The sequence below is a fragment of the Peromyscus maniculatus genome, chromosome 1, assembly GCF_049852395.1.
Source record: "Peromyscus maniculatus bairdii isolate BWxNUB_F1_BW_parent chromosome 1, HU_Pman_BW_mat_3.1, whole genome shotgun sequence".
In the NCBI taxonomy this organism is placed as follows: Eukaryota; Metazoa; Chordata; class Mammalia; order Rodentia; family Cricetidae; genus Peromyscus; species Peromyscus maniculatus.
In genome coordinates, this window is record NC_134852.1 from 163,737,192 (window position 1) to 163,759,418 (window position 22,227).

General features: G+C 40.4%; 1 protein-coding gene across 1 annotated transcript; it reads right to left on the minus strand.

The window, feature by feature from the left end:
* Positions 1-6,035: 6,035 nt before the first annotated feature.
* Positions 6,036-19,253, minus strand: Ms4a3 (membrane spanning 4-domains A3). The gene is given in 8 exon segments (XM_006997845.4): positions 6,036-6,231; positions 6,234-6,293; positions 7,815-7,916; positions 8,822-8,980; positions 12,962-13,018; positions 16,109-16,246; positions 17,532-17,690; positions 19,017-19,253. Coding segments are annotated over 7 exon segments (693 nt in total). The 5' UTR covers positions 17,670-17,690; positions 19,017-19,253; the 3' UTR covers positions 6,036-6,192.
* Positions 19,254-22,227: the final 2,974 nt, after the last annotated feature.

Genomic DNA, 22,227 nt, shown 5'->3' on the forward strand with positions numbered 1-22,227 from the left:
GCCAAATCTTTCCTAAGAAAATTTCATTGCCCCAGCTCTACTTTCTTTCCTCTGTATCTTTGGGAATCAGTGAATCTGACAACAACATTATTTGAATTAAGGAGTAAGCCCCATCTTCTTATTCATTCATACAGAAAGGACTTAATGCTATTGTCTGCTCATAGCATGGAGCAGGCCCATGATCCCAGATTTCATACAGAAAGGACTTAATGCTATTGACTGCTCATAGCATGGAGCAGGCACTATTGAGGACCATGATCCCAGACTTATCTATGCCACAGTATTATAGATGAGAACAAAGAAAAATGATTATCCAGCAGGTCAGAGGTCAGAGACTGCTAAAATGTGAAAGAGGTTACAACAGTACTGCCTGATGGAGCATGCATAGAGTTCAGAGAAGGAACTGCCAGGGAAGGTGATATTTGAACCTAGACTTTAAACGGTTGGCTTAGAAATCTCATTCCCCTACCCAACCTTTGCAAAACCATACATGTCTGCAGGGTGATGCCCTGAAGCAATGTAGTGGTCCTTTACGGTGTCTCCTAGTAGTATCTAAAGATTTATATTCAACAACAACAAAAAAATCAGAATCCTGTTTAAGATTTGGACAGTTAACAGACTGAGGTGGCATTCCATGTTTGGACGTAACGCTGTTCTATGAGAATGGTCAACAGCAACTCATGATGCAAATACAGTACTGAAAGGTGACTTATGACCTCCCAATTATTTCATGCCCCAGTGTTTATCAACAGCTTCACCCTTCCTGAGATACTAAGCACATCCTGTACTCATAGCCCACTTCCCCACAGCCATGTTGTTCCCCCTTCCATAACAGCGAGTATCAGAACATATGATCAAATTACTTCCTCTTGGGCTGGCCACTATTATCAAGATGAGTTTTAACCATATGTCTGCCTGGAAGGAAGAGATAACAGTTATCATTTATTCCCCACTACATAGCATTTCTTCTCTGGCACACACCGACTTTTCACATGCCTCTGGCTCTGGCTTTCTTTTTGACTATCAAGTTTGTTTATTTAGTTAGTGTAAGGTGAAAAGGGCCAAGGAAAAAAACAACCTGTCCCTAACTAGACTAGAGACCAGGGCCCAGGAAAAACACCCTGACCCTGACATGAACCCAGAACCAGGGCTTGAAATCCTACCAATTCCTGAGCTTGCCCCAGAATCAGGCTATAAAAATCCACCAATCCCAAGCCACCCTGGAAAGCTCCCCGCCCTCAAGAAACCCTATATAAGCTCTGTACCCTGTTCAGTTTGCTGCTGCTTCTCACCCTAGAGGCAGCCACCATCCTGGATGCTTCCTTCTTAATCAATCTCTTGAGTGAGGTTTGTTGTGTGGTTTGACATTTTTGCCAGAGCTGAGCCCAGTGGTAACAATTTTCACCAGAGCCTCAGAGAAAACACTTTCCCTGGGGAAACTTTTCCCTAGTGGAAAAGAACTGTTACACTCTGAGAGTAGAGTGGAGTGGAGCAGAACTGTAACACTTTCACTGGGGAAACTTTTGGCTAGTGGAGCAGAGTTGTACTTACATTGGGGAAACCTTTCCCTGGAGCATAACTATAAGCTGCTACACTTACAGTGACTGTGGTATTCCTTGGCTCCCGACTGCCAGGATACTTTTCCATCTGAGCTGGAATACTTACAGTTTAGATACTAGATCTTTTTTATTATATTTTTTTATTTTTCTTAATTTTCATAGAAAGTATTTTCATTATATTTGTTCTCCTCCCCCCAAGTCCTCACACGTCCTCCCTACTTCCTGACAAACCCAACTTGATGTTCCTTCTCTCTCTCTCTTTCTCTCAAAACAAACAACGAAAAAAAACCACCAAAAATAGGAAAAAAAACAAACAACAAACAAAAAAGAATACACAACAACAACAAAAAACATCGAGCTGTTTTGTGTTGGTCCACTAATCCTAAGCATGGAACCTTCCCCAGAGTGGGTTGATACCCAAAATCACCCCACTGGACAAAACTGTTTTTCCTTCTTGCAGCAGGTATCAATTACAAACAGCTCCTTGGTTAAGGGTGTGTCCCCAAATTCAAAAGAAATTCACTTTTAAATCCCTCATGAGAAAATGTTTTCTCAAAATAAATGCTAAATTTATTTAAAATAAATATGCACAAATTTTCATGTGAAAAGTTTTTTCCAGGCTGGCCTCGAACTCACAGAGATCTGCCTGGCTCTGCCTCCCAGTGCTGGGATTAAAGGCATGTGCCACCACCGCCCGGTGTGAAAGCTTTTTAATTAGGTTATCTTTAGAGGGTATTTTCTGGTACTTTCCACCAAGGAATTACAACCTCTGTCTCTCTCATCTCTCATCTTCCTTTTTTCCACATTCCCCTTTCATCTCTTCCTTCCTGTCTTATATTCACATTTCCACAACTTAGAGCCAAGTCTGTGTTCAAAATAGGTGACTAAGAGGCCTGGGGTGGAGGTTCAGTGGGTAAAGATGCTTTCTGCCAATCCTGAGGGCCTGGTTTCAATCCCTGGAACTCACATGGTGGCAGAGAACTGATTCCACAACATTGTCCTCTGACCTCCATATTCACACCATGGGTGTATTCACACATGCAAACAGAAAAAAGAAATGATTTTTATACATATGTAATATTATTTAGAATGAAACAGTTTAGAATGACATCAAGCTCCAGTGTTTCATGGGAAATGTGATTACAGAAATGGTCATAGGACAAACGGCTCTAAGAGTTCAAGTACTGAGTGCAAACTTTAAGGGAAAATCTTCATTTCTTTACCCATATGACTTCAGAAATGTTCAGAGCAAGATTCATGCAGTTCATGCTGGCTCTAAAGTTTCCCTGAATCCTCACTGTAGACAGCTTTTGTCTGGTGTTACAACTCATGGGCCAGTTAACTCCAAGGTGATCATCTAACTCATATTAATTCTTATCTGTCCATATACCCTCTGTTATCCAAAAGTGTTGTGGAATATTAGTTTAAGATGAGTTACATTCATTTATGCTGTGGAACATTTGTTTAATGGTGCAAAGATGTGTTGCAGGTTTTTATGTTGCATTTGTTTAACTCTGTGAAGCTGTGTTACTTTGCCTGCCTAAAACACCTGATTGGCTTAATAAAGAACTGAATGCTCAATAGCTATGCAGGAAAGGGATAGGCTGGGACGCTGGGCAGAAAGAATAAATAGGAGGGGAAATACAGGTTCAAAAGAAGAGGGAAGTGAGAAAAGGAGGAGAGGAGGAAGCCAGCCACCCAGTCACACAACCAGCCGCAGACTAAGAAGGAAAGATGTATAGAAGAGAGAAAGGTAAAAACCCAGAGGCAAAAGGCAGAAAGAATAATTTAAGAAAATCTAGCTAGAAATAAGCCAAGATAAGCCCAGGCATTCATAAAAATAAGTCTGTGTGTATTTATTTGGGTGCTGGGCGGCAGGCCTCCAAAGAGTAAATATATGTATATATATTCAACTACACAAAAGGATGCTTCTCATGGGAAAAGTAAGCATGATATATGTTTGTACTTTAAGAAATAAGAATATCTCCTGATAAGGAATATCATGAGCTCTAGACTCACAGACAAGGTTTACATATCTTCTGTCATACTGTGTCATGAATGGCTGCCATGACAGCTTTCTTAAGTTAAACATTCCCCTACCCATGATCCTAAAATCATTACATCTGAATGTTTAACCAAGTCCATTTTTTGATTCCACTATAATTCCAGAACTTTTAAGTAATTTTCCATCCTATGTGTCTTGCTTTTTAAATAAAAAATTTAGCTTACAAAATCTTGTACTCATGATCTATGGATAACTGCACAAGACCTGCATAAGGTCAAGGCAACAAGATAAGTCAGCATGCCTATAACAGCACTAAATGGACCTGGTGTATTACAAAATGAAAGAGAGAAATAGAGGGAATGTGAAGGGGGAGAGAGAAAACTTAGGGATTGTCCAGAAGGAGTGGGAAGAAGGAACTGGGGGTGGGTTTCATCAAGATACATTGTATACATGGACAAAAATCTTCAAAGAATAAATAAAAGATGTTCTAAAATTATGTTAAGTCAAATTTTTCATATATAACCAGAATGTTAACAAGTTATTTTAAAAAAAAACATATAGATGTAAATAAACAAGCAAATCATGAAAAAAATACAGATGAAATCTGTCCTAGATAGTAAAAATATATAAGTGATATTATTAACCTACAATAATGTATTATCCTAACAAGAGGGGGAAATGTCACTGAAATAGGAAGTGTGTGTACAATTCTGTATCTGAATATGGCAACATTTTAGTGGAAAGTTCTAGAATGTTTAGCTTTCTACAAGGATGTTATAATAATAACAGTACAATAATGTCATTCTCTATGGATGAAAATGAAATTCATAACTTAAAACATTTAAAAATATAATAATAAAAAGTGAAACAATATCTCAGACCTTGAGGAAAGAAAGGTTTTTTTTTTTTTTTACAAAAAGGAAAATGCATAAATCTTACTTAAAAGTTAAATTGACTATAGCAAGAGTTGGGGAAACTTGAAAAATTGAAGGAAACAAACAACAAAAATGGAAATTATTGACAACAACATACAGGTCTAGTGAGATAACTCATAAAGTGCTCACTGTGCAAGCACAAAGACATGGGTTTTTTTAAGTAAATTTTTTAAACTGAAATAAAATCCAGGTGTGATGGCATACCCTGGTGATCACAGCAGTGGCAAGGAGTAGACAGGGAGATCCTCGGAGCTCCTTCGCCAGCCAGCTGACCCTAATTGATGAGCCCTACTTCCAGTGAGAGATCCACTCAAAAAAATGAGGCATGACCCCTGGGGTTGTCCCCTGGCCTGCATACACTCACATCATGAACTCAAGAGACATCAGATTCTAGATGCCAATCCCAGCAGTGTTTAAGTTAAAGTCAATTTCTATTTTTTGAATTTCTCTTGTGTGGCCTTCAGCTTAGTGATTCAGCAACCTTAAGTCGTTATCTCCTAATGGCTTCTATTTCCAGTTATATTTGAGTTATATATTTTATGAGAAAGTTATAAAGTCTCCATCTTAGTGGAGATGGCTCCACACTAGAGCCAAACTGTTGTCTGTGGAGATGCCGTGGACCAACACAGTCATCAAGGTAAGTATCTAAATAGAGATAGATCATTCAGAATGTGTCCCTGAACCTCAAAGTGAGGTCAGTTCCACCAAAGACTGAAGGTGGCTGTCAATTCAGGATATAGGGGATGCTAGTGATAAAATCACAATGTCCTTGTACACTGTTAATATGTTCTGATAAGGGATGCTTGAAGACATATTCAAATAAAAGGAAGTAGATTATCTATAACATAATAGAAGTAGAATCAATGAAAAAAATGGCCATACAGATGTTAGTAAATGATATAACCTGAATTTGAACCCCAGATCTGTCAAATTTGTCCTTGCTGTTCATGTCTCTACTTTATAGTTTGCCAAGGTCCTTTGAGGAACAAAAGCCACTAATCCAAACCACCACTGTGTTGGGACATGTGTGACTCCCAGAACACAAGTGAAATAAAAAACAAAGCTTTAAATTTCAAGGATAGTAAAGTGTAAATTAATCACATTGGCTTTGTTTTGTTTTTGTTTTACTTTCTAGATTGTAATACTGATATCAGCCAAAATCAAGAGCATTTTTTTTCTGTGCTGAAAAAAAATCTGGCTCATTCTCCTTCCCATGAGGTAGATGCAATTTGGATTTTGTGGAAAATGCACACAATAGGGATTATAGCTGCATGTGGTAGCTCATGCCTGTAATCTTAGCAGCTGGGAGGAGGACTGTGAGTATAAAATATCAAACTAGGGATGCATGTGCATGCTTCTAATCCTGAAACTTGGGAAAATCAGTAGTTCAAACCCAGACTTGTTGGAAGCCAGCCTACAGGACATGAGACACTGTGTTGAGAGGCGGGGGAGGGAGGGAGAGAGAGAGAGATCTGGAAACAGCTTTGGAAGAATGACCATAGAAGCTGCAAAATCCAGGAATCCAGGAATGTCTAAGGAAATATATTTATTCATCCAGATCTAGAACATGCTAGTGGGTTAACAGGAAAGGGAGAAGGGTTGGAACAGATGCCCAGCTTTCTCATGGATAGTGCCATGACAGAAGGGTTGCATTCTATCTGTTCATTCTCGCCTGAGTTCTCAAGTGAAGTTCTCACTCTGTGGTGATTTGAGGCTGAGTGTTCAGGTTCTCTCAGAATCACTTCTATCAGGGGGTATTCCTGATTCCACAGAATTAGGAGGTGAAGAAATTGCCTAGAAAATGAGACATCAGTTCTCAATAAGAGGATCATCATCACCCCTGTCCACGCCATCCTTCCTTATTGCCACCATGATCACTACTACAGACCCACAGATATTCTTTCACTGATGATTACTCTGTTAAACACTGAATAATAGTTATATGCATATGAATAAGGAGACAAACAAAACATTTTTATTTCATTTCTATGGGTTGCTGCTACGTATGTGGTTTCAGAACTGAATATGGAGATTGTGAAGAGGAAAATCAATAAAAAATCAAACGTATAACCTATCCAAGGTGTTTCTGGTCATGCTTGCCCCTGTTGAATTGCATGCCTTCACTGTGGACTTGGTTCTGAACACACAGCATGCTGTTGCCACACCACCAAACACCAGTGGGTATTGCTCAGGTTGTATACTCTTTGTATGGTATGAATGGCAGCAACCTCACTTCATAAAAGCATACTGGTGTAACTACAGATAGCAAAAACCTGTAATTTTTTTCTACAATTCTTCCTTAGCATGTAAGCATCAAATTAGCACATATTTGGGTTGCTTTATGTCAGAGTGTTTGATTTTAAAAGTTGCTGTTTGTTGACTTGTTTCAAAAAACATTGTTGAATGAATTTTGACTCAGGATTAGAATAGGATTTTCAGCAGTTTTCAAAATGACTGTAAATATACTAAACATATTCCTGTCATTTTGTACTATGTGTTACAAAGCACTATTCTCAGCCTTGACAATAATAAAATCAGAATATTAATCAACTCTCAGAAACAAGATGATCTCCATCCTGAAGCATCTAATATATATCAAAGATTTCATTATTATGGAAACATAAACAAGCACATTTATTTCATTAATATGCAAATTTGCTTTGGTCTTTAATAAGTAGTAAAATTACATAGCAACTAATTGTTTTAAATAAATTTCTTTATTATTTATTACCCATAAATGTTTGATCTGAATACCTATTTTGTATACCTACATATGTAGGGCTGTGTAAAGCTTTCTTGGGCAAAAAGAAATTGAAAGTAGAAAATTTTAAGAACCCAAATTAGAAGCTCTAAATATCTAGCAAGAATATGTGACCACCTGAGTTGTACAGCTCAAAAGTAAAAACTTATAAAAAATAATTAAAATTGCCGGGCGGTGGTGGCGCACGCCTTTAATCCCAGCATTCGGGAAGCAGAGCCAGGCGGATCTCTGTGAGTTCAAGGCCAGCCTGGTCTACCAAGTGAGTTCCAGGAAAGGCGCAAAACTACACAGAGAAACCCTGTCTCGAAAAACCAAAAAAAAAAAAATTAAAATTAGTTTAACCACATTAAAATATATATTAATATATAGCTTTCATTTTCAAATCTGAATCATTTCCAGCCTTACTTCATCTCACATTTTGATCTAATAAATAATTCCCAGAACCCTACTAATCATAACCATATAAAAGTTTCTTATTCTGAAAGTTAGAAATTACTTCACACATTGTGGAATTTGCAGATGATAGAACTTGCTCATCATTTACACAAACTCACCTCTCTTGAACCACAAACATTTCCTAGGCACCATATGGTTGAGATGGAAATGGTGATGGCCAGCTCCAGCAGGGTGAAGATCAACAGTAGAGACACAAGGCCCTAGGGAAATGATGCCTCAGATCAAATCAGTGGAAATATTCAGTGGGGAAAATTGTCAGAAAAAACAAAACAGACTGCAAAACCCTCAGCAGGGAATAAAGTGAGATACAAATTAGACAGAAGGTGCAGACACACAAATTCTGAAGAAGAGATCCAGTATCAATCCAAAATCATAAAAATATTGTCCCAGGAGAAAGACATATGTTATTTCTACATTAACCTATGTTAACTAGTCAAAGGGAGAAGAAATCATAGAAGAAAATTTCTGACACTATCACTAACACTTATCAATATAATAAATTACAGAAATTAATACATGATAGATGAAAGAAAGATAGATGGATGGATGGATGGATGGATGGATGGATGGATGGATGGATGGATGGATGGGTAGATGGATAGATGGACGGACAGATGAATGGATGGATGGACAGATGGACGGATGGACAGACAGACAGACAAACAGATAAATAAAGATAGATGTGGTTTAGTTGATAAAGTGTGTTAATATGACCAAACATTCCAGACTGCAGAATAAGCTGTGTGTCTCTGAAGTTTGTTTCATCAAACAGAGGTATGTGAAATAGATTGTTATTGTATTCTCTCTGGAGAGTATAATAAATAGTAGTAATAATATTACAACATGATAGTTAAGCCCTGTTTTTATTATTTATCAAATATTAACATATTGAGTTTTATACCAATCCATTAGATGGGTGTTACTCATCATTATTTTCACTTCAAAGATAAGAAAGCTAAAATATAGACAGTTTATCTAATGTACCCTTCATTACAAAACTAATACAGAGCAAAGCCAACATTCAGGTTAACATAGTACATAACACACTGTTTTTCTGTGTATTTCGAATGGTTTGAAATATGTTATTAGCAGTTTTAAAACATACATTTGATGTGGATCCCAGGTAAATGCATAAGTCAGGTGACTGTGAAGACTGGCAACTCTTGAAAGCCTGGGTATTGATTGCCAAATGTACAGAAAGGAAAGCAGTCCCAACAAATGCAATTATAGTACTGGCAATGTTCATCCCAAAACTGTTTTGCATCTAAAATAAAAAAAATAGTTCATTAATATATGTAGAACATCCTTTAACACCTTGGCAACATTCCATTTAAAGAAGTATCTATTTACACACCCAACAGCATTATAGATGCAGCGCAAGCTCCCATGAACAAAGATTTCCCCTTGGTACAATCTAGCAATTAAGACAAAGAGGTTGAGATACACAGCTCAGTTGGTAGAACACTTGCCTAACATGTATGAAGCCCCGGCATCAATCTTTAGTACTGCATAAACTGGGTGTTGTTGAGGATGCCTGTAATTCCAGTACTCTGTGATAGTAGAAATTAAAATTCAAAGCTACCCTATAATGTATGAAACCCTATCTCAATTTTAAAAAGAAAATACACTAGCATATAAATTATGCCATATTTTCAAGTAACTAAGTATTGAGGCTAATAGAATGGTATAAGAAGAATGGAAATCTTGTGAAAGGAGTGGAGGTTTGTAACATTAAGTAATAATAACATACGGAATCAGGGATATATAATTGAGCATTTCCCCAGGTGGTCCAGAGGAAGTCTGGGTAAAAAATACAGTTCAAAGTCCCTGAGGCCACAGTGTCCCCAGGATACAAGAGAGCCAAGATGGGTAAGATTAGGAAACTAAGTCAAAATTAATAGAGATATAGAGCCCTGTAATTCATGAAAAAGAAGTCTTGAGTTCTAATTCTGAGAAAAATATAAAATTGTTGAAGGATTTTGAGCAAAGAGGTGACAGATCAATAGCCTAAAAAGAGTTACTTTGTCTTTGTTGAGAACAGGAAATATCAGATTCACAAATGGAAGCAGAGAGCCCACTTAAAAGACTACCTAGAATACCATCAGAGGAAAGATGAGAAAAGGCCAAACACAAGCTTAACTTGATGATGGAGCCCAGGTGATTTGCTGAAATACTAGCTTCAGGAATGTGAAAAAAGAGATTGGGATATGCTCATATTATCAGCCTAAGAATCTGGAAAGATGAGATTTCCATCAGCTGACATGAAGATGAGATGTCACCAAACAGGTTCCAGGGATAGGTTAAGTTAAGTTTCAGACCTTTCAGACTTCTAAGTGGAAGCAAAGTCGATGATCCAATCTGCTGCTCAGGAGAAAAATCTTGGCAGGATCATGTATTTCAGGAGTGTGACCATAGAGGTATCATTTGAAGCAATGAAAATGGCTGAAATCACTGAAGTAAATATGGACTGAGCAGGTTAGCTGTAGACAAATTGCTAAAAGGTCTTATTAAATACAAAAAAAAACTGGAGCCAGATATGGAGGTTAAAGCCTGAGAGATCAGAGGAATAGGAAAAGTCACAAGCAAACCTCACCTTACCAACTCTCAGTTTCCAAAGAGACCTACTTCCTGTATACTCACACCTGTATGCCTTTCTGCTCTGCTATCTCATTTGCTCTTTCTGTCCAGCTACATCACTTCTTCTTCCTGTCCAGTTCTGTCACTTCCTGTCTGTTTGTACAACCTTTATGGTTAACTACTGTTGAAATTTCACACCTGGCTCTGTTCCCAGTGTGGCCTTGAACTCACTGAGATACAGACAGATCCCTGCCTCCTGAATGATAGGATTAAAGGAATGTGCTACCATTGCCTGACTTCTATGTTTAATATAGTGGCTGGCTTTTTCCTCTGATCTCCAGGCAAGCTTTTTTTATTAAAGCACAAATAAAATATCACCACAGGTAGCTGCCAAAGATAGGAACATTGAGCACCCAACACTAAGCAGTCTAAATAAAAGGAACTGGGGAAGAAGACTGTAAAGGACAGGAGGAACTATTGAGATGTGCTGGAGCCCAAGAGAAAAAACATCAGGAGAGGAGGTGAGCTAATGCTGCCCATAGGTAAAGTCAGGTGACGGACAAGAACTGAGCACTGTTTTAGCAACCTGGACACTTTCAATATTCTTAAGGAGAGAAGCTACAGAGGACAGGAAGTAAAGAATTGGGAAGATTTAACTGCAACAGAACAGACAAGAATGGGAGACAGAGTATGAATAATTCCTTTTAAAATGGAGTTTAGGGCCAGGCAGTGGTGGTAGATGCCTTTAATCCCAGCACTTTGGAGGCAGAGACAGGTAGATCTCTGTGAGTTCGAGGCCAGCCAGGTCTACAAAGCAAGTTTCAGGACAGCCAAGGCTACACACAGAGACCTTGCCTTGAAAAACCAAAAAAAAATAGAGTTTAGGCACAAACAGAAAAATAAACTGCACCTGGCTATCAGGAAAATGTGGGCAGATTTTTCTTTGGGCCGCCAGCTCATGAAAAATGACATGGAGACTTATTACTAAATATCAAAGCTCAGCCTATAGCTTAGGCTTGACTCACTAGCTCTTTTAACTTAAATTAACCCATTTCTATTAATTTACTTTCTTCCTCGTGGCTTTATTACCTTTACTCTGTACTGTCCATGCTGCTTTCCTGCTTCCTGTGTCTAGCTGGAAACTCAGCTCTTCTTCTTCTTCTTCCCAGCATCCCCTTGCCCTGAAAATCCTGCTTTGCTGCTGGCCATTCATTCAGTTTTTTATTAAACCAATCTGAGTGGCACATCTTCACAGTGTACAAAATGGTTATTCCACAACAGGAAAAAATAATGCCGAGATGAGATAGGTAGATAGATAGATAGATAGATAGATAGATAGATAGATAGATAGATAGATGATACATGATAGATAGATAGATAGATAGATAGATAGATAGATAGATAGATAGATAGATAGGTAGATAGATAGAAATGATAGATAGATAGATAGATAGATACATAGATACATAGATCATAGATAGATAGATAGATAGATAGATAGATAGTAATGTGCTTATATGCTAATTTAAAGGACTGAATGGGGACAAATTGGAGTGATGAATTTACATAGTGGGAAAGGACATGGTCTAGAACACCCAAGTAGAAGGATTAGCTTTAAAAAGTTCCCCCATGGTCAAAGGCTGGAGGGAAACATACACTGGAGCAGATCTAGTGCACACACAGATGTTATAGTGTGTGTGTCTGAAAGTCTCTCCACAACTTCAGTTTCTCAGAACAGGGAGCAAGCCCATCATCATGGAGTGGGGATGAGAGAAAAAGATGGGTGTTTGAGGATGGAATATTATGATGAAGCAGCCATGACAGGACAAGGGAAACAGAACAGACAGGGGTTAAATGGCTAGATAACTCAGAGAACACACAGAGAGTTAGTAACTTTGTAATGAATAATTAAAAGGGCCAAGTAATGGTGGCTCATGTCTTTAATCCCAGCACTTAAGAGGCAGAGGCAGGCAGATCTTTGTGAGTTTGAGGGCAGCCTGGTCTACAGAGCTAGTTCCAGGACAGCCAGGACTACACAGTAAAACCCTGTCCCGAAAAAGAAAGAAAGAGAGAGGGGGGAGAGAAGGGAGGGAGGGAGGGAGGGAGGGAGGGAGGGAGGGAGGAAAGAAAGAAAGAAAGAAAGAAAGAAAGAAAGAAAGAAAGAAAGAAAGAAAGAAAGAAAGAAAGAAAGAAAGAAAGAAAAAGAAAGAAAAAGAAAAGAGAGAGGGAGGGAGGGAAAAGAAGAAAGGAAGGAAGGAAGGAAGAAAGAAAGGATTAAAAGGATAGAAATTTTTGCTTTCAGTTTGTGATGTAGTAGTGAAAGCCCATTCACTAAAAATACTTTGTTAAACCTAACAACACACAAAAATTATGGAGCCTGCTTCTAAGCTTCAGATGCGCTAGCTATTCAGAATAACAATCCCAGATATGAGTATTCACGGTTTATCTGATTTCCCTTATTGTCTACCACTGAATGCTGGAAGAAAATTGACTGTGTGTCACACACACACACACACACACACACACACACACACACACACACACACACACACCTTAAATGAGACTTGATTCCTCAGCTGGGTTCACCAACCTCTGCTTTCCCACTATTGATGAGTGGTTTGTTTCTGCTCCTCTGGTCACAGAGAAAAAGAGGAAGAACTGCACTTACCAGCATTCTTGTGGGTTTTCTCCCTGATGCAACAGTCAAGGATCCCGAGCTGATAAACTGTTTAAAATAGGAAGTAAGACAGACAAAGGGACATTTAGTCTTGACCACTTTCTCCTCAGCATTCCCTTGACAGTAGTTATCTAACAGAAGTTACACAAATTTACACAAAGTGTGTTTTATATTACTCATTATTTTATATGACTAAAATTTTAACATAGTTCATATTCTAAGTAAATTCATCATAATTTCATTTTGTTTATGTCTAGCTTTTAACAGGTTTATATATTGATATAAATAATGAATACTATAGTTATGCTCTTGTTTATGTTAATATACATTTTTAAAATTCTTGTATCACTGCCCATGCATCTGATTTATCTGTCTAGATGCTTCAAAAGAGAATTTATAAATCCAAATGGCCATCTCTGTATTCTCTAGTTTTTAAATCACCGTTTTAATGTGTCATTATTTCCATGACTCTAATTTTGATAAATAGAATTTTCTATATATTTATGATTATCCAAACCATATTTTAAATTGGTAAGATTTAGAATCCTTTACCAAGTTACCAAATGTTGGAGAATAAAGGCTTGCTAAATAAAATTCAACTACTGAATTCTGAAAGTCAATGAAATGATTCCTAATGATATTCTTCTATACTCATAGATTGGTGCCTAGTCCAATTGTCATCAGAGAGGCAGCATCCACCAACTGATGGGAACAAATGCAGAGACCCACAGCCAACACTAGCTACAGCCAGAGGAACCCTGCAGAAGAGGGATAGGGGAAGGATTGTAGGAGCCAGAGGAGTCAGGGACAGTAGGAAAACACAGCCCACAGAATCAACTAAGCAGGGCTCATGAGGCTCACAGAGCCTGCATGGGTCTGAGTTAGGTCCTCTGCATATATATTATGTAGCTTGGTGTTCTTCTGGGACTCCTATCCGTGGGAGTGGGGAGTATCTCTGACTCTTATCTGTGCTAGGACCCTTTTCTTCCTACTGGGTTGCCTCATCCAGCCTTGATATGAGGTTTTGTACCTAATCTTATTGTAACTTGCTATGACATGTTCAGTTGATATCCCTGGGAGGCCTGCTTTTTTTTTTTTTAAGGGAAATGGAGGAGGAGTGAATCTTGGTGGAGCAGGGGACACTGAGAAATGGAGGGAGGGGAAACTATGGTTGGGATATAATGTATGAGAAAAGAATAAAAAAGAAAACACAGGAACAGGCTTTGAGCTCTGCCTCAGATTAAAAGAGATTATCACACGTCTTCCTGTCACTGTACTTCATAAAAGAGCACTTTTGTTTTCAATACCAGCTTCATCTCATGGGTAGATTACTAAGCATTTCTTCACCTCAGCTTCTTTCCCCCATCTAACATCATATCCTCATGTTAATATCACCTACTAACAGCTGTGTGGTGCTAAAATGATTGATACAAAAAAATGGGGTACCTGTTTGCCCAGGATACAGAAAGCATCCAAATTAACAATAACATATAGCTCTCATTTAATTCCAGAGATTCCCAAAAGAAGATCCTTTTGCTATTTCTGACAGCCCAATAAGGAAACTGAGGGCAAAATTTCAATTTAATCTCTAGCACCACATCCTTGATAGGATTCTAAAAGATGAAGCAATAGAAAGAAAGCACTGTATATAGTGGGCACACAGCAGGCATGTTCACGGTAGGGAGGAGGCAAGGGCAGATAAGGAGAATGGGTCATATGCCTTGGACTTGCCCTGAAAGAGTCTCCAAGCCAGAGAGAAGCTTCTAGAATTGGAATCAATGATCCAATCTTTTGGTGATGCTAAAGTGACACCAAAGGGCTCCCTGATCCCTTCCCTTTTTAAATTTTATTTTATGTGTGTGAGTGTTTTGCCTGCATGTATGTCTACACACATATGTGCAGTGCCTGTAGAGGTCAGAAGAGGGCATCAGATCTAGAACTGGAGTTACAGATGTGGGTGCTGGGACGAAGCTTGGTCCCCTGGAACAACAGCCAGTGCTCTTAAGTGTTAGGCCATCCCTCTGGCTCCCTTCCATTTAAAAATAAACTAATCTCACTTTCTAAGAAAATAAAACACGGTGCTTGTGGAACACATGAAATTCTTCCTTTCTATCTTTTCTAAAATTCAGAGCAGAAACTCTTCACTTGGGTTGTCAAGATTTATTATGCAGAACAATTCAGGAATATTTCAGAGTTTAGCTCTTCCATCAAAAAAATTTAGATTAACTATCTCACAATTTCAGGAATGTCAAATCCACAGTACATGCTTCACACTGTGAACTGAAAATATGCACAGTCTTTTATCAGACTGAGAACTGATACCAGCCCTCAATCTACTTTTATGACTCACATAGTCTGTTATTGTCTTTTGTTCCTCCTCACTCCCTTATGACCTCTTTTCTCCTTTCTTGGTCTCTATTCTAGTTTCACAACTTATGCCCCCTGACACACACACATTTAGGCACATATATAAAAATTAAAATCTAGGCACTGCATAGAAGAGAAAACATACAGAATTTATATTCCTGAGTCTAGAAAGCTTCAAAGCTATAGGATTGTGTGTGTGTGTGTGTGTGTGTACGTGTGTACATATCCAAGAACTCTAAGTCCCACCCAGGAGATAGAACTGGCCATGTCCATCATGCCCATCAATGCCTTGGTGCAGGAGGGAAGGTCTTGGACCTGCCTCAACTGAATATACCAGGCTCTGCTTATTCCCCATGGAAGACCTTGCCTTGGAGGAGGTGGGAAAGGGGGAGTGGATTGGGGGGAAAGGCTGGGTGGTGGGAGGAGAGAGGACAGGGGAATCTGTTGTTGATATGTAAAATGAATAGAAAATATCTTAATAAAAAATACATGAATAGATAAATGAAATGTGTTGCATATGCATAACAGAACTTTATTTGGCCATAAAGAAAAGTGAAGCCATAACTTGCATAGGAAAATGGATGGAACTGGGAATTGTTATACAAAGTGAAGTGGTTCCTATAAAATAGAAAGAAAAATGATTTTGCCTACTTTTGTCAGAAATTATAAATCAAAACCACAGCCGCTAATCTTCAAAGAACACTTTCATATTGCAGCACACTAGCTGTGCAGGATAAGAGATAGTTTGTGGCTGAGGAAATAAATACTCACGAACACAGCACCCCAGAATGGATAGCCTGTGTAGAAGGTGAAGAAGAAAAAATGCCTGAAGTAATGGGACAAATATTGTAAACAACCCAAAAATACACCCAGAGCCAGAATCAGTATTCCATTCAGGATCTGGATGGCCTGTAAAAGAAGAAAAAAAAAGATAAAAGGCATACTACCATTTTTATTTTCCTCAGAAAGGAGGAGATATCATGACTTTAAATGGTTCAAATACAAAGGCTAAATTAACTGAGCAAGATCTTGTTCTAAGAAGATTTTGTTTAGAACCATAATACGACAAAGGAAAACAGCTATTAAATTTTTATTTTAAATTTTTTTATTTAAAATATAGAATACGGCCATCACTGATGACACAGGCCTGCAATCTCATCTACTTGGGAGAATGAGGCAGAAGCATCTGTCTGAGCTACAAAATGAGTTCAAGTCCAACCTGTATGATTTAGTAAGACCCTGTCTAAAAACGCACAAAGGGGTCATGCTGTAGGTCAATAATAGAATGTTTTCCTGGCATGCATGAGGACCTGGGTCCAATCCCCAGGACTATAGGGAAGGGAAAGAGGGAAAGGAAGGGGAGAAGAGGGAAGGACAGGGGAGGGGAAGGAAAGAGGGAGGGAGGGGAGGGGAGGAAAGAGGGAGGGGAGGGGAAGGAAAAGAGGGGGGAGGAAAGAGGGAGGGAAGGGGGAGGGAAAGAGGGAGGGGAGGGGAGGGAAGGGGAAGGGGAAGGGAGAGAGGAGAGAGAAGGGGAGGAGAGAGGAAGGGGGAGGGGAAGGAAAAGAGGGAGGGGAGGGAAAGGGAAAGGGGAGGGGAAGGAAAGGGAAAGGGGAGGGGAAGGAAGAGAGGGGAGGGAAAGGAGGAGGGAGAGGGGGAGGGAAAGGGGGAGGAGAGAGGAAGGGGGAGGGGAGGGGAAGGAAAGAGGGAGGGGAGAGGAAGGAAAAGAGGGAGGGGAAGGAAAGAGGGAGGGGAGGGGAAGGAAAAGAGGGAGGGGAGGGAAAGGAAAAGAGGTAGGGGAAGGAAAGGGGGAGAGGAAGGGGGAGATGAAGGGAGAGAGGAAGGGAGAGAGGGGAGGGAAAGGGGGAGGAGAGAGAAGGGAAGGAGAGAGGTAGGGAGAGAAGGGGAGGGGAGAGGAGGGGAGGGGAGGGGAGGGGCTTCACAGAACTCAACTTCCTGATATGAGTGGTCAGAAAGCACCAAGAAACAATGAATAGCCTTAGAATAAACTCTCCAGGGCTTGCTAGGACACTCTACCCTATGAGAGACTGAGTCTCCATTTCTACTCCTCAGGTCTCGATGGCCCCATCTTGTCTTCAATGACTTAGTGAGAGATAACTCAGCAATTTCGGAGGGAATCCATGTAATCCTTTGTTACTTCTTGTACAAACCGACCTTGTGACAGAGGCTGACTTACCCCGAGGGCTTGCAGTGCTCCTCTTTGAACATCACGTGATCCATCCAGGAGCTGATAACCAGACCCATCAGTCTCCTCTTGGTTCACGTGACCTGCTGAGGTTCCCAGTCCTGCATTATCCAATCCCTGGGAGGCCATTTGGGGCTGCTTGTGGCTGTCCTGGGAAAGAACTCAAAAGCTTGATGCTCCCTTCTATCACTTTCTAGTAATATTTTTTAGTGTAACAGGAAATTTCTGTTTTGTTCATTCATCAAGATAACTCTCCTGAGTGACAGGATTCATAACCTGCTCTGTTCCTTTCTACCCTAGAACTGTTCCTTTCACAAAGCAACCCCTCCCTCCCCATTACAACTTGGCTTGGATAGTACCTCTCTTTTCCCAAACCAAATTCCAGCCCATGAGTCAAACTTCCAAGAAACTCCTTTTAGTCCTGGCCCCGTCTGAATGATGAACCATTTCTGCCTCCTCTGGGAATCCACTCAGCACCTCTTTAACATTCCTCAGTCCGAGTTTCAATTTTCAAGGTGTGTGCTTGTGTCTCTCTGTGTGCTCATCATCCTTACTCTGCTGTCCCACTGTCTCAAGGTTGGTACCCAGCTAACACACACTTCAGAAACAGCCATGTCTAAGGATAATAATAGAAAATCCATCAGCAGGCACCAGGTCTTTTTATGACTTGGAGGGAAGAAAACGTAGTCTGACACATTGACTTTTTTTTTTTTAGAAAGGATCAAAGATGAGCTTCCGCCTCCAGATAAAGCAAATTATGTTCTATAAAATATGGTCAGTTAAGCTTTCTTGAAAATCAAGAAAACATAGGCTTCTTCACATCATATTGAGTAGCTCACCTCCCCAGCTCTGATTGAATAGCCGGAGTTCTTCTGGCTGTTTTAGTCATATCATCTCTCAGGACATCCATTGGAATGGGTATTGTCCTTATGACCCTTTCCATCTTACACATTAGATGGGGAAGCTAAGAAACAGAGAATCAAATAACATCCCCAAGTCCACCAGGCAGGAATCAAAGAAGCTATGGTTCAAAATATGTCTCTAGTTATCACTACAGTCTTCCCTGAGCCTGTGCAGGAACTGTCTCACCAGACCTCATTCATAGTTCAGGAGTGTCCTCTCATAACCAGAACTGGCCACCAAACTCAGAGGCAGCCTCTTAATATATCAAGGTGTGTGTGTGTGTGTGTGTGTGTGTGTGTGTGTGTGTGTGTGTGTGTGTCTGTCTGTCTGTCTGTCTGTCCATGTCTATGTCTGCATTTTCCAAATAAATAGCTATATTATGCCAAAAATAATGGCACCCAGGGTAGCATCTGCATTCTAAGGGCAGTCATCTATACATCTAAAAATTCCAAACCTTTACTGAGCAACCAAATAGAAAACATTTATGCATCCCAAGAAGGCCATCAGGAGGCACCATTAGCAGACAGAAATGAAAGAAGGATTCCTATGGAGTTAGGAGCCTGTAGGGTTTACCTTGGAGACTTCAGGCTTTGACAGACTCCTTTCCTTGCAAGTCCATCTCGTTACAGAAGAGGAATCAGTCTGTCCCCAAAAAAACAGCCGTCTTTTCTTCCTCAGGTTTAACGAATATCTTCCTTGTGCAATACCTCAGCAGATCCAGTGGAAGTGTTTCTGCTGGCTGCCTGGAAGGTGTGCTAATCCTACCCGTATTTGAGGGCACCAATGACCCATCCACTTCCCCAAGGCTCACCCATAAAGAAGGAAGCTGGTATCAGGAACCACCACCCTCTGGCTCTAAGATGTTGCTTCACACATCAATGGAGCAAGAAGTAGAAACAGAAAATATGGGTAGGTCGGTGGGAAACTATTGTGGAATGGAGGAAGAATAGGTCTGGCTATGTAATGAAAAGTGAAGGCAGGCAGAACAAGTAGTGTTGGAATGAGGGACATACCAGGACTACTAAGGGACTGTGTTTACAAAATGCACCGGTGATGGATGTTACTGAAATTATTTTACATGCATGATAATGTTTAATCCTCTCAGGCCAAGCAAGGTTAGTTCATTTGTCATAAATTAAAGCAATGGTAATTTAAATATATTATGTTTACTATATATCATCTGCTGCTTGCTGTTCAGTTTGCTTAATGGGCATCAATTTCTTCTAGCCTCAGGATAACCCACGACCTAGATAACACTCCTAAGTCAATGGGATGGAAGATAAAGCTGGCATAGAAAAGATAAACAGATTCCCTCACATTTAACCAGCTATATTTGTCCATTGCCTGATGATATAAGGGAATACCACTGACCGGGGTGAGCTATTAAAAATACAAGTTGATTTGCCTCATGGTCATAGAAGCTGATTAGTCCAGTGCCAGAACATTGGCACCTGCTGGGGTCCTTCATGCCATGTCACAACAGAGTAAGAGTGAGGGAGAACATGTGAAAGAAAACAGAGGATGGGCGCTCATAATGAATCATCTAAGATCAGCTGGGAAATGAAATATGACTGAGTACTTCCGTGAGGTTCCATTGAAGCTTAACTTGGAATACAAATCCTGAATATGGGATTCAACATCCCATGGTCTGAGGCCCTGGGCTGGATGAAAAGTAGAGAGTGCTGAGCGCCAGCATTCATCTCTCTCTCTCTCTTTCTTTCTCTCTCTCTCTCTCTCTCTCTCTCTCTCTCTCTCTCTCTCTCTCTCTGCTTCCTGACTTCAGAGAGTGTAAGCAGCCTGATGTCACAGATAGAGCAGCCCTTGTCACCATACCTCCTTTGGCATTTGACCTTCAGATTGTGGACAGAGATAGAACTTTCCTTTCCCAAGGTGATTTTATCTGGTATTTTGTCACAGCAGTAAGAATAACTAACAGAGTCCAAACTCCATCTTCTATTAGGACCTACTTCTGCTTATACCTCACTCCCATGATGCTGTTGATCATGGCATCAGCCATGTCCTATGATCTGGGAGTGCTAGGATGAATGATGGTCCTCCAGTGCCTTGCCTTGACTCCCTGTACCCTTTTGGGCATTATTTGAAGCTTTGGATTTCTCAGGTTGGGGCCCTGTACCTGCAGCCCTCCAAGGCTAGAAGTCAAGTGGTTTCTGTATGGTGGGAATGGCTTGTTCCCACAGTCTGGCCTCCGTGAGGGCTTTATGCCTATACATTTCTGCCTAGGTCTCCATAATGTCTGAAACATTCTTTTAAAATGGCCTCATAGCTCTTGCGTCTTACACACCTAGAGAATTGGTGACCTATGGGCTGTACCAAGGTTCACAGCTTGCACCTTCTCTGAAGCAGGCTAACCCACACCTCGGCTTACTTAAGCCATGGATGAAACATCTGAGCAGTGCTGTTCTAGAATATTAGGAGTGGAGTTCTAGGGGCTATGTCAGGGAGCACTTGGAGGCCATCTCCCAAAGCATTCTGTTCTTCTAGAGCTCCAGGCTTGAAAAAGAAGCCTTGAGGAGCTCTGAAATCCCTCTTGGACTTTTCTCTCATTGCCTATGATCCCTCTGTCTATGCTAATCTTGGACCCTTAGCTACACACATGACTTTGTATTCTTCACCTGGCCATTCTGTAAATATTTTCAACTCCTTCCATTTTGGTTTCTTTTTTTCAATTACAAATTCCACATTGAGCTCTTTCCTTCTTGAACCTCACTCTCTGTTGTTAAAATGATCACATGGCAGTTGGAATACGCTTACATTCTATATCCCATAAAGTCCTAGGATACAAACAACCCCTTTTAATGACAGGGTTTCATGTAGTTCAAGCTAGCCTCAGCCTCACTGTAGAGGCAAGGACGCCCTTGAACTTCTGAGCCTGCCCCCTCCCCAAGGTCTCAGATTACAAGCACGCATCTTCATGCTTGGTTTACATAGTTCTGGGGATGAAATCCTGGGCTTTGTGCATAGTAAACAAGCACTCTACCAAATACACCTCCAGTTCATGCATGGAATCTTGCCAACTTTTTTGCAGCTATATAAAAATTTGCCGGGCGGTGGTGGCGCACGCCTTTAATCCCAGCACTTGGGAGGCAGAGGCAGGCGGATCTTTGTGAGTTCGAGGCCAGCCTGGGCTACCAAGTGAGTTCCAGGAAAGGCACAAAGCTACACAGAGAAACCCTGTCTCGAAAAAACTAAAAAAAAAAAAAAAATGATAAATTTGACTCTGGTTTCCAGCCTCTTATTCCTCACTGCTAAGATCTCATCAGAAATGCCTTTTATGTCCATGTTACCACCAATATTCTGAGTGATAAGAGAGGGTAAAGTGTGGGGGGGGGGTTGTGGAAGAGAAAAAGAATGAAAACTGAGGTCCTAGTCCTGAAAGCCAGATTATAAGTGTGGACAGAGCGCATGAAAGAGGAAGAAGGTATGATACCACAACTGAAGGACAGTTTGGGGACCCGAGACTGTGGATATGAGGCAAGCAGAGGTTCAGCAGGAGCTCTGCAGCCAAGGCTGACCCCTGAGCCCAGAGCCAAGTGCAGGGACAGATAGAAGAGTAGACCTGGACAGAAGTCACAAGGGGTTGGTAGAAAGGACAGTGGTAAAGGGCATAACACATTCCCACCCCTACTCCCACTGCACCCATGTACTGTTTTAGTGAAAGCCATTGCAGATAGAATATCACAAAAGAAAGAAACGGCAAGAACACGATTTGTGGAAAGAAGAAAGAACATACGGAAGTGGAAGAAAATGGATCTAAGATTTTTCT